We start from the raw sequence: 13,450 nt of genomic DNA on the forward strand, positions 1-13,450 counted from the left end.
AAAATAACGGAATTTATAAGTTTTAAACAAAATTCTGTGCTTTTTAAGAGTGTCTTGGGTCAAAAAGTTAAAGGCTGAACCCTTGTCTGATTTTTTTTTTTTTTTTTGTTACAATTACAATTATTTTAAATACTGTATAGAAATATTTCTAGTATAATTTAACATAATGTAGAATGGTAGATAAATACTGATACTTGAGAGAGCGAGTCCCCCCCCCCCCCCCCGCCAAATACTAGAAAAACACTTCAGAATGATGTTATCAACATAGAAGAGGAAAACACTCAACTTTAAGTTTGAATGATGCAGTTTGTGCCATCTCTAAATTCTAAAATTTCGTTTTAACATTTTTTTTTTTTTTTTTTGGCGGAATTATTTGATTTTTCACAAAATTAATTCATTTTTCACAAAATTATTTGATTTTTCACAAAAAACGGACCCTGTGAAAAATCCTGGACAGACTCCTGGAAGTATAAATAATATTTTAAATGAAATAAAATTTATACTAAACTGGTAATGCAATTTTTATTGAGAATTTATGCATCTATTAAATTTTAGGGAGTAAACATAGAGTACTTTTTTTTGATATACTCTTATGAGAATATTTACTCTGATCATAAAGTCACTTAAGGTTACTAAACCCTGTGGGTCAACTTCAGGCCCGGATCTATAAATTTTAGCCTCCCCTCCCCCTGCAACAAAAGCTGTAGGGTAAAAGCTTAGAACATACATCTATTTACAGGCAACTTTAACTGCAGAAAATGTTTAAAAAAAAACGAATTGCAAGGTAATCTTTTTACTTTCAGAAAACTCGTTAAATGATATTCCGGCTGAGAAAGACACAGAGTCAGCTATCTTAGATGATAAATCAGAAAACAGTGAGGATTCGAATAATTTAAACCTCTCCGCCGCTGATATTTCAAGTCAACTCGCAGACACAGCTGAAAACTCATTTAGAAGTGCAGATTTCACTGATCGAGCTCCTGCTCAAGAGAACGAGGCCATAGGTTTCGATCTAGGGTTACTTACCCAAGATGCGCCGTCGTCAAAGTCTGTGGAGGAAATAGTCAGAAAGGGTCCTGCTAAAATTCCATCCAGTTTGCCTAGTGATGGTGTACGACCATTTCCCACTTCCGTACTTAGCTCTAAGCAAAGCAATGGAGAAAGGGTTTTCAGGGACTGGCTTGTATGGAGCACTTCCAAAGAGTCTCTACATTGCTTCCCTTGCCGACTTTTCGACGTGAGCTCAAAATAAAAATCTGTCTTAACTAGTTGCAATGGCTGGGATAAAAGCGCTGGATGGAGAAAATTATATAACAAGTTGCCTGCCCATGAGTCAAGTGCAATATGCAAGCTTTGTTATGTTAAATGGAGGGAAACTGAGAGAAATATTAATGAAGGGAATGATATCGCTAAGATAATTGATAAGGAGTTGGTATGTCAAGAAGCGTATTGGAAGGATCTATTTAGGAGACTTTTGTCCATTACCTTGTTTCTAAGTGAGAGAGGGCTCTCATTTCGTGGCACCTCTACTAAAATTGGAGTTTCCAATAATGGTAATTTTCTAGGATTAGCAGAATTTTTAGCGGAATACGACCCTCTATTAAGGGAACACATAACTAAAGTGAAAGAATCGCAGAAGAAGGGGCAGCGACTTCAAGCGCACTACCTTTCTCTGGAATCTCAAAACGATTTTATACAGGCTTGTCAAAAAAAGTTATGGAGTTTATTTTGGAGGAGAGAAAAATAGCAAAGTATTTTGCATTAATAGTTGATGCAACACCAGATGTTTGCCATGTTGAGCAGAATACTTTTGTTATTCGCTACCTAAATTTCGACGGACAGGAATATAGCATAAAAGAAAGGTTCATAGGATTTGAAGAATGCAGTAAGGAAACAGGGCAAGAAATAACAAATTTAATTTTAGAAAAATTAAAAAGTCATAGCATTCCTTTACAAGATTGCAGAGCTCAATGCTACGACAATGGTTCGAATATGGCAGCTAAATATAAAGGAGTACAAGCTTATATTCAAAAAGAAAATCCTTTGGCCAAATTTTCGTCATGTGGAGCTCACACTTTAAATTTGTGTGAAGTTAATGCAGTGGAGTGCTGTGAAACTGCTGTGACATTTTTTGGTGTCGTACAAAAGCTGTACAATTTTTTTTTCCATAAGTCCACAGAGGTGGGAAATACTAACAAATGGAACTGGCTGTTCCCTTCACAAAATGTCCGGCACAAGATGGTCAGCCAGAGTTGAAAGCATTAAACCAATTGCAAAGCATCTGCTTTTAATAAAACGCGCTTTAGAAAAATGCAAAAGTTTAAGTTTGACCGCAGTTGGCAAAGTTGAATTAAACGGTTTGATATGATATTGCCAAAGCTTTAATATCATTATAATGTCGATAATTTGGCATCGTATTTTGACTCCAATTGATTTCAAAAACAAAATTTTGCAAGCTAGTGAAGCAACATTAGATGTTGAAGTAGAAAACATCATATGCCTTATTGAAGACATGAAAGAGGTAAGATGTCAATGGGAAAGCATTTTGTCGGAGGCAAGAATTGTTGCCCAGAATATATCAGGAGATATGCCAACAGAAACCGAGTTTCCGGAGAAACGGATAAAGAAAAGAAAAATATTTGCAGATGAAATAGAAGATCTGAATGATGAATTGTCAGAGGGTGAAATATATAAAATCAACATTTTAAACAAAATAGTCGATTCTGTCATTGCAGGTCTTACTGATCGATTTCGTGCCACAAAAGAACTTTCTGAAACATTTAATTTCTTGTGGAAATATCTGGAACTAAGTGACACGGATTTAATTAGGGAATGTAGTGCTTTCGCAGAAACTTATGAATGTGACATAAGTTCCAAAATTGGCGAAGAAATGGTGTTTCTGAAATCCATACACAAATCAAACATAGCACCAGCATTGCTGAAGCCCTTACCGCTATTAAATGCATTACAATCCTTAAAACTGGAAAAATTGTTTCCTAATGTATGCACAGCAATTAGAATCTTTTGCACCATCCCTATTTCAGTTGCTGAGGCTGAAAGATCCTTCAGCAAATTAAAATTTGTCAAAAACTTTTTACGGTCAACGATGGGTCAAGAAAGACTAAGTGGACTTTGTCTGTTTTCTATAGAGTCTGAATTGGCAAGAAGTTTGAACTTTGAAGACATTATTTCAGAATTTGCTTCCAAAAAATCTAGAAAATGCCTTCTATAATCTTTAGACTTTGAAACCTAAGATATATCCATATTAAGGCTTATGAACCTGACAGATGCCCCTACTTAAGGCTTGTGAACCTGATAGATATCCATAAATAGGCTTGGGAACCTGACAGACGCCCATACAGGCTTGGGAACCTGACAGATACCCCTACTTAGGCTTGGGAACCTGATAGATACCCATAACTAGGCTTGGTAACCTGACAGACACCCATGCAGGCTTGGGAACCTGACAGATACCCCTACTTAGGCTTGGGAACCTGATAAGATACCCATATTTAGGCTTGGGATCCTATGACGAAGAAACCCACCCGTGGCTAGCCTTGCCTGGCTATCGGGCGTGACCCCTTGGCGATGGGGTTACCAGTACATAAGACTGGTAGTGGCTTAGCCACCATGGACCAAAGCAAGGAATTTTTTCATTTAAAGAACAATCTTGAATGTTACAACTCAGGCATTTCCAACTGCGGCCGCCGGGCCGCATATGGCCCGCGTGCCTTGCTTCTGTGGCTCGAGAAGCCCGTTTGGAAAACTATTTGCTGCATTTAATTTCATGTTTGTATGCAAGAAAAAGTTTTATTTAGAAAATCCACATCGAGTCCAAATGCTGTTCATTAATGAATACCGTAGGTTATGCTGCATTAACTTATACACTATATGACGCACTTTCTAAATTCAAATGTGTATCACACCTTAAGTAGTTCAGACTCTCCCATGACAGAGCTTAAGCTGGACATCGTTTTTAGTGGTTGCAAGCCAACAAACTGAGTTTTTCTATTGAACATTTTATATATACTTTTGGAACAGTTTATTTATTTACATTCCATTTATTTTTCTTTTTTTAACTTTCATTACGATGCGATAATCCCCTACCCCCGACAAAAACGTATTTTCGTCTTTGTTATAGTTATGTTGCGGTCCGTCACCGAACCTTTACGGTTTGTGGCTGTAGCTGTAACCCTCAAAAAAAAAAAAAAAAACTAAGTTGGAAACCTCTTGAAAAACAAGACGTATTACTAATAAATTTTTATTCACACGAAAACATTCTGTAAAACATTATTTTCTTTTATATCTACAGATAATATTTCGCTATTTATGTGAAAACAAAGCATAATAGCGGAAAGTTGAATCAAAGGTTGGGGGGGGGGGGGGCAAAAAAAAGTTGCTGTGGTGCCCATAGGTGGGGGGGGGGCAAAAGAAAGTTGCATAGGGGCCCATAAATCCTGTCGACGGCCTTGCATCAATTCAAGATATTCAACGAATACTAAGTTCAGATAATGCTTGATGATTCAATCATATATCTATCGATGATCAAAAACTAAGTTTCAATTAATACATCCTAAAAAAATATGAACGGGGAACTCAATGGCTTGATAATACCAGAGAGTCGAAAACCCCGCACTCTAACAGCAGGCAAACTAAAACCGAGCACGAGAAAGAGAGAATGATTCAATAGCTAAAGTCACTATAAATACTGCATACCTGATTAGCATAACTATGTCGATACATATAATAAATTATTTAGGATAAACTTATGTTTATCACAGATGATAACCACACACGGGTGTGGAGGTGCCCTGTAGAAAGGTACCATTCTATCGCACGACACACTGCCTGCACCAGAGGTATAATGGTCAGGGGGGCCATAGCCTATGACAGCCGGTCCACTCTAGTTGTGGTACGTGGAACCTTAATGGGTCAGCATTGCGTTAATGAAATTCTGTAACCACATGTAGGATCGTTCCTAAAGGGTCTCCCAGGGACAATTTTCCAGAAAGATAAAGCTCAGCTGCATACAGCTAGAGTTGCTCAAGACTTCTTAGGTCCTTTTGAGATCCATGGGCAGCCCTTTCCCCCGACTTCTCCCCTGTAGAGCATGTATGGGATCAGCTGAAACACCAGATGCTGCTGTGCTACTCTGTGCAGGATTTAGAAGTGGCTGTTCAAAATTTGTGGGTCCGTCTGCCTCAGGATAACATCAGACTTTTAATTAGCTCGATGCCGTACCGTGTTGCAGCTTGTATTATAGCAAAAGAGGCCCAACGCGCTATTGAAGTAGCACTGTATTTATCTCATTTCTTAGCCTGTATTTGTTTAACAGTCTAGATTTTGGGAATCAAGTGTATCTCTCACCTATACTATTCTGTGTATTAAATTTCACTTCAACCCAATGTGTCCTTCTTGGGGCACTATTTTCAATGTTCCTGAGTGTATTAATGATAAAGTGTTGATATGATTATGTTTTAATCGAACACCACAAGTGTTTGAAACAAGTCACTATTTAGTGAAACAAATCCTTGTTAAGAAATAGAGATGAAAATGGTTGGGGGGAAATAGAAATTTGTGGGGGGGGGCAGGATTTTTCCCCAAAGGAGTTTATGTCCACTCAGGAAAAATATAGTTTCGAAATTACTAGCACAAAATAATGTATTTAAAAATTCTACCTTATATTCCAACGCCCTTTTTTTTTTTTAAATATTTTTTATGTTCAGTATATAACGTGAAAACATTAATTTAGGTAATGCAAACTGTAAGATAATTTATCTGTACATCAAAGTATTACTTGCCCTTTTTCTCAGTAAAATTAAATGTACATGTGGCACAGAACAATGTCAGCAATATCAATTAGTAGAAATGTTTAAGTTACAATTTTAACTTATTTTCATTCAAATGTAGGTGTAAAAAAGAACACACCTATATAAATTTATGTTGAAAAAAAAATTCAAGAAAACGTTTTTTGCTTGAAATCTCGAGAACATAAAAATAAAAGAAAAGTTTATTTAACGTTTTATAAAAATCACATTTTACACAAAACTAACAGTTGAATGAAGATTCGACTAGTTTCGTTAATTTTTGGTGTTTTAAACAAAAACAACTATTGGCAGCCATGGACGCCCATATGCAAAATTTTAAGAGCGGGGGGGGGGGGGGCTCAAAACTTTTCCCCATGTTTTAGCAGAATATTTTCCCCATAGAAACCGATTTCAGTATAGGTTCGAGATATTAAAATTTGACATTTTTAATAACTTATTCATTAATGACTCGAAAAGAAATTTTTATACACGTTTGTAAAGAAAAAAGCACTAAAAGCAAGGAAGTTCTCATTTCTAAGGGGAGGCTTGAGCCCCCACTTGCTCTCCTATATAGGTGCCCTTGTTGGCAGCTAGGAAACAAATTTTTATTTGATAGTAGAAGTTTTATATATTAAAAAGAAAAATAATACAGATTGCTTATATTTTAAATATTTAACAGTTTTTATGTTTTCTCAGAAAGAATAACTATTAATATAAATTTTAATTTTCAAAAAAAAAAAAATCATCTTTTCCCCCCTTTTTTCTGGAAAACCACTGTTTCAAAATTTTCGGAAAATTCGCATCTCTGTTAAGAAATAATGTGAAAAATGATTTTATATCTTATATCTTTAAACGAGCAATTCTTATGGGTATATATATATTTCTTATCTCGGAAACGGCTCTAACGATTTGGATGAAATTTTGAATTTAATTGTAGTTTTGCATTCTAAGTTCATCTACATCAGTGTTTTTTCTGTAAAAACGCGATTTTTTTTTACAAAAAACAGTTTATTAAGATAAAGTCAAATTGAGTTAAGCCTTGAAGTAAACTGTGAGTTGACGCATCAATCAGATGATTTGCAACCATAACAATGAAAATTTGTCTCTTCTCGCTTTAAAATTTTATACTTGCTTAGGGTTGCCAGGCTTGGCTGATATTGGCCACTTTAAGTAATTTCTAACACACTTGGCTGAAAACAAATTCAAAAGCATTATGTAAGTCGATGCAAGGCTTTTTTTTCTCTTTTAAGTGAAACTATTGCTTGACCATATTTTTTTTTTTTTTTTTTTACACTTCAAATAGTTTAACATGTTTTTTAAATCACGCATCTAAATTTTATTTCGAAGAAGTGTATGTCTTGAGATTGTTTATGTTTTGTTAAGACAATTGTTATCATTTGTTGAAATGATTTGTGGATCATCAGTTTTGATGGATATCATGCTGTATGTAGCATTTTCTGGCGTAAAAATTAAAAGTACTTATTTTTAAAAAAATGTCGATTGGGATAAAATCGTGAATTGCATCATAGTATGAAAGGAAGTATTCGGTTAAAAACCGATTTCACCATAGCAAAACTAAGGTCAAAATATTTTAATTACTGACAAGATAATTGTATAGTGAAAACAAACTTAACAGATAGTTTAAAGCAAAATGTTGACTTAATTACATTCAGAATCTTCTTTGTATGGTACTTTAGTGTTACAAGAAGGTCGAGTTCATAATATTTCGTTAATGTGAAGCTTTTCAAGTATATTTGGAAAAGTATTGAACCTTAAAAAAACACAATTTGACAAAAAATAATTCTTTTAAAGCCGAGCGAGGCTTGGTCGTCCAGGTACTATTTTATAATATCTTGTAATCAATTCTAAGTAATTTTGTTATATATCATTGTATGGTGTCACAAGAAAAAGTATGTCTGCTTATTTAAGGATTTGTTCTGCTTATTACCCATTAGTACCTGGATTTTTTTATTTCAGTAAGTCTAGATAATCGAGGTTGAACTGTACTTCAAAAATTTCACAATATTAAAGATTATTACTCATAATGCAATTTTTAAATTGCGAGTTAAGAATAGAAATTAATATAGGAAAAAGTATTCAAGTTTTATGTCATCAAAGTATAAAGACTAATTGTCACATAACATAACTAAAAATACATTAATAAATCTAAAAACTCAATAAGATGTCTCAAAAAAAAAAAAAATCAGAAAAAAAAACAACACATCTTTGGATAAAATTCAATTATTTCAGATCCATATTTAAGAATGTCAACCGCCAAATGTGCTCAATTGCAGGAAACTCATGAAACAAAGAATTTATGAATATATTTACCAAGCAAATATTTCATTTTGGGTTAAAAAGTACGTTTCAGATAAACAATATGACTTTAAGAGAGTTATGAAGATTTTAGAGAACTAATATTTACAAATTATACTTTTCTATATTTATGTACATCTCCTAAAAAATAATTGAAAAAATAGCTATTTTAAGGCAGAACCTAATGAGGGATAACAATAAATAACAAAAATAAATGCTCTTTTTCCAGTGAAAGGTTTTAAATGAGATGATGACAAGTCTTCTCTAATCATATCTTATCTCATTTGTATGGCTACAAAAAAAAACAAAATACTTAAAACAATCTTTCAAATACTTAGAGATAAGGCTTTGTCATAATAAATAGCATACCTTCTGCAAATTGCAGCACAACTTAGGAATTTAATTCTTCTTTAAATAAATTATAAATTTTTTAATCACAACAAGGTTGGAAAGTTGCCGAGTTAAACAGGGTCCTTATAGACTAATAAAGAAAAGATCCAAGATATCATAACAGATGCTTTGTAGAATAAGTAGAGTAAAATTTCAATTGAGAGCACATTTTTTTTTAGCTGAGCCCATGTAGAAAAACAACATTTTTTACATATTTCAAAGAAATTATATGTAACATCAAAGTTGAAGCGACATTCTTTCCTCTATATACTAACACAAAAATTCCAACTTTAACTCTGAAGCAATTCAATAAACTGCTAAAAAAAAAATTTTAATTTAAAATTTACTTTTTTTTTTCAAAAGCTTATCTAGATCTCAAAGATTGCCAAACAGCCATATAAACATCCATACACAAATATTCTTTTTAACATATTAAGGACTTTAAATATAAAATGAAAAACAAAATTCAAGATATGTGTACCACCGGTGAGCTCCATGTTGCTACGCTCAGCTTCGATGATTCTTTTCTTTTCTTCTAAGTCAGATATTAGGTTTTCTTTCAACTCAATTTGTTTCTCTTCAAACTCTTTTTTGGCTGCCTCCTTTTCAAGAAAGTATTCACGTTCCACTCTTTCTTTCTACAGCAATAAAAATAGCATGCAATAACAACTTTATGATTTCAGATATTGAAGTTAAAATGAATAAACTTTGATAAGAAATAATTTCAAGCATAAAAATTGATGAAATAATGAAAGGAAAAAGATGGAAACTCTTTACTAAATGAAGCAGGGGTTTAACTACTTGAAAGATCAAAAACAATGATTTTACTAACTAAAATTTGCTAAATAAAAACCAAATTTTTAAAACACTGACAAATTTAAGCATAATGATTAACAGTGTTACAATTAGTAAAATGGATGCTTGTTTTATTTGGAATATAAGAAAGGTGATCAATTTGTAATGCAAACCTAATTTGTCAAGTAAGAAAAAACAACGTCAAAAAAGCATTTATTTGCTGTAATCTGCAATTTGTTCTTCTTTGACGTTTTTTCTTACTTTACTGTTCAGCACAAAGGTATTTATCTTAAACCTAATTTGGTAAACATTTTGCTTAATAGATGTAAGGTTGCAAAAGCTTAATGTACAATATAAACAGTATATGACTTTAACTAGAAAAATAGGTACATTATTGTAAAACATCTTGCAAGTGTTCAAATATTACTAAATTATAATGGAAAGTTTGCATTATCAATTATATAACTTTTGCTCTTAAAAACCATTGAAAAATAACTTAAAAAATTCTAAAATCAGGAAATAAAGGGGATAAATATCTAAAAATTTTACATGAGGCGGTGTTTATTTATTAATTATAAGAAAAAAGCACTATAAATTTATTGGAATAAATAATAAATAAGTCAACATGTTTTAAGATGAAAAGCTTCTACAATTTGAGTTTAAACTATATATATATATATATATATATATATATATATATATATATATATATAAATGGAGTTTGGTAAATTTGTTTCCTAAGATCTCAGAAACTACCCGGCAGATTTGGCTGAAACTTTCACCATTTGTTCAGTTTGGTACTGGGAAGGTTCGAAAAAATCCGATTGATAGTTCCCTTTTTATTCCAATTTTAGTCCCAATTTTCGCATAAATGCCCCAATATGGAGGTGGAAAAAAACGTGCACATATTAACATTATATGTCCATCGAAAGCGCCAATTTTTCTGCTGAAGATAGCATCTGTTCGAAGTTTCTAAGCTGTATAAAAAACGAGTTATGAGCTTTTTTATTCCCTGTTCGAAGTTTTTCATCAACCCAAGTCATTATTTAGTGTGTCATCTCAACTCCCAAGAATTGTTATATTGTTAAATATTTTTGCGTTTCGTCTGACTTTTTGAGGCTTTTCTCAAGTCAATCAAAGTAACGTTTTTCCACAAGATTGGCTAAAAATAAATGGATTTGGCTGATCATTTTACTTTTAAACGGAACTTATGCAATTAACGGTTTATTATAATTATTTATGCTGATTGGACACTTGCAGCAGAAATATCGGCAGAATTTTTCAGAAAGATTTCAGTAGCTGATGCATTTGGCAGTTTTTTCCACTGTCGCTGTTTCTGAGCCCAAAGACTACGTAATAATGTTTCTCAGCTTTCACTATATAAACAAAATGTCGCCAATCAAAGATGCTTAAAAAAAATACTGTGCAAAATAATTCATAACTAAATTAGGCAAATCCATAAACCACACGAAAACTTCCATTAATTTTTCTTTTTGCACGATTTCAAATAGTCGCCAAATTTTGCTACTTATTTTAGAAACATTTCCGATGAAACCGTTTAGAGCCATTTCATTTTCACCAAAAGTATTTCAGCATCTGGCAACAATATTTCTATAATAAAAATTAGTAAGGAGGGGGCGTATTATCGAAAGTGTCCCAAAATGATTCTCGCAAATTTGGTAAGATTTTAAACCGCACCAAGTGCCCACAAAAATTGAAATTTCCCAAAATAACTAAAGCAAGTGTAAGGGGAACACGGGCGGCTACATTTTTTAAAACAGTTCGTACACCAATAGCCATACAGAGAAAGTTTTAGATTTAAAAAAAAAGTACTAACAGATAAATCTTTTTAAACATGTAAAGTTTAATTTCATATTTCGGAAATTCTTTAAATTTGTGTATGCTTAAATGTCATGCTTTTGTTTCTAATTGAATACTATTTTGTTCTTTATACTTATAGCTATTTTAGTTTAATGAGTAAGGAAGAAGCTCGATTTGTAATCACTTCGAAAAGGTTTGTTTGAAATTCTTTCGCTTAAAACAGAAAACAAGGGCAAGTAACGATTGTTTCTCATAATCATTACTGACCCAGGCAACGCAGGGTATTTTTGCTAGTATATATATATATATTTAAGAAGTAGAAGAGAGGGAGAGAGAGACTAAACAGGGCCCAAAACCAAGTTTGTCAACTTTTTAGTAAAACCAAGCAGAGTCGCATTGAAATAAGTGAAACACCTACATTAAGTTTTTACTTTTACCCCTCATTTAGATAGACTTGCCTTAACTGGATACTTGCTGCAACTTTAGACAGACTGCATGCATGTATGTATATATATATATACCACCCAAATTCAAAATAATAGAATGCTTCACACTTTTTCGAAAAAAGTTTATTCTAACCAATTATAAGTGCAAATAAGGTATTTAAATGAACGTGCCACCTTTCTCAGATTTTAAAGTGTGCATTTCATTTCCAATATCCTTAATTAAAAATAATTTTAGACAGAATAATCCAAAAGTTTATAATGATGATTTACATTGAGTTAAAAATTAGAATATTCAAATTAAAGGAGGGAAAACACTTTCAAAAGAAACAATACAATACTAGAATGTGTCATTTTTTGTTGGATTCAATGCTTTAATCCTTTCTCACAGGGGCGTAGCTAAGGGGGGGGGGGTTTGGGGACAAAAAAAACCCCTCAAAACGTTAGTCTCAAAAAAAAAGAAGAGAGAAGAGAAAGAAAAAAAGAAAAAGAAAAAAAATCAAAACGACTTCTTTCTGAGTAACAAAGATCAAAAATTCACTTCGCTCCCCCCCCCCCCCAAATGCCACTGAAAATCTGCTCCATGTGTGACCCTCAAGCATAAAGACGCCCCCCTCTGCTGTGACAATTTTTTGTTAATTGAGTGACATTTGACACTTCGTTTTAGAAAAAATATTGATTTGTTAAATCCACGTATATGAAGCCTATCTTTGTCATAGATTCTGCAAATTGTTAATTTTATGAGCCCCGCAGTGGGAATATTGCATACAGTCAGGGAATTTAGGGGAGGACAGGCAGGACTACTGCCCCAGGGCATCCACAACAAAGGGGCCCCCACAATAAAATTTTTACAAACTATCCTAACTTTCACGGGTCAGCAAATTTTACGTTTTTTTCTCCCCTATAAATTATAATAATAATAATATAAAAAAAAATAAATAGCAGTAACTTTGGGATGTATTTACTATTAAAGTGCTGATCAACATTATCGGATATATATATTTATATATCAAAATATTCGAATATATATCAAAGTATCGGATATTTTCAAAAATATGATCTTTTCGAACCCTGATTAGGGGCCTCCACTCCTTCGTTGCCCCTCGTGTTCTCCACACTTCCAAATCCGGCCCTGCATACAGTAGAATCTGTATGTTTCGAATTTCACATTAAAGCAAAAAAATCGCGATAAAGAGGTTTTGAGATACGGGGGCTTAAGGAAACTTTTTATAGAAATTTGAAATATGATGGTGAAAATATGAAATTGATACTAAAGACAATATGGGCTCTTGATTAAAAGTCCTCTTTATTAGTTTTGTTAGGTATTTATTCTATTATTACATTATTAAGTGCTTTATTGCGAGTTTAAGGAATCATTTTCACAGTAAAAGAAACTTTAAGCATATCTTTTTCAAGAAGTCTTTTATTGCTTTTTGGTCCCTGCTTTTTTTTTTTTTTTTTTTTGGATTCATTATTTATCCTCTTGAGGTAAGCAATTGCAGCATATCTAACTTTCTTTTCACTTCTATCATTTTGGTTTTCTAAGGAATCACAATTTTAGGAAAGAGAGCAACCAAAGAACAGTACTAATCCAGATAACAGAGTGAAATGGCTTTTAACTTGAATGACCTTCAACCATGAACTTGAAATGTTCATCTTACATGTCAAAGCTGTGAATTTCACCCCTTTACTGTTCTTCCAAGAAAGTGCGCGAAATGACTGTCCTTTGGTTAATCTTCCTGGAAAGCCTTCTCGTGTGTGTCATAAGTGGTCATAGTCAAAACGACCTTTGCTAACCAGAGTATCCATTGCAATTATTGATATTTCAGCCAGTATTTACATTGTATTCTTTTGGAAACGTGCAGTCTGTTTAAAATA

At 33.0% G+C, this 13,450-nt stretch overlaps 1 protein-coding gene across 3 annotated transcripts in view; it reads right to left on the minus strand.

Annotated features, from left to right (window-relative positions):
• Window positions 1-13,450, minus strand: part of LOC129230453 (sin3 histone deacetylase corepressor complex component SDS3-like) — a 57,392-nt gene that overhangs the window by 26,400 nt on the left and 17,542 nt on the right. For 2 of the 3 annotated variants that reach the window (XM_054864854.1, XM_054864868.1), the window contains one exon: window positions 8,995-9,151. In XM_054864854.1, coding sequence (XP_054720829.1) covers window positions 8,995-9,151 — 157 coding nt within the window. The remainder of the gene's footprint in view (window positions 1-8,994; window positions 9,152-13,450) is intronic. The other variant, XM_054864863.1, reaches the window with a different exon arrangement.

The sequence above is a fragment of the Uloborus diversus genome, chromosome 1 (assembly GCF_026930045.1).
Source record: "Uloborus diversus isolate 005 chromosome 1, Udiv.v.3.1, whole genome shotgun sequence".
Taxonomy (NCBI): Eukaryota; Metazoa; Arthropoda; class Arachnida; order Araneae; family Uloboridae; genus Uloborus; species Uloborus diversus.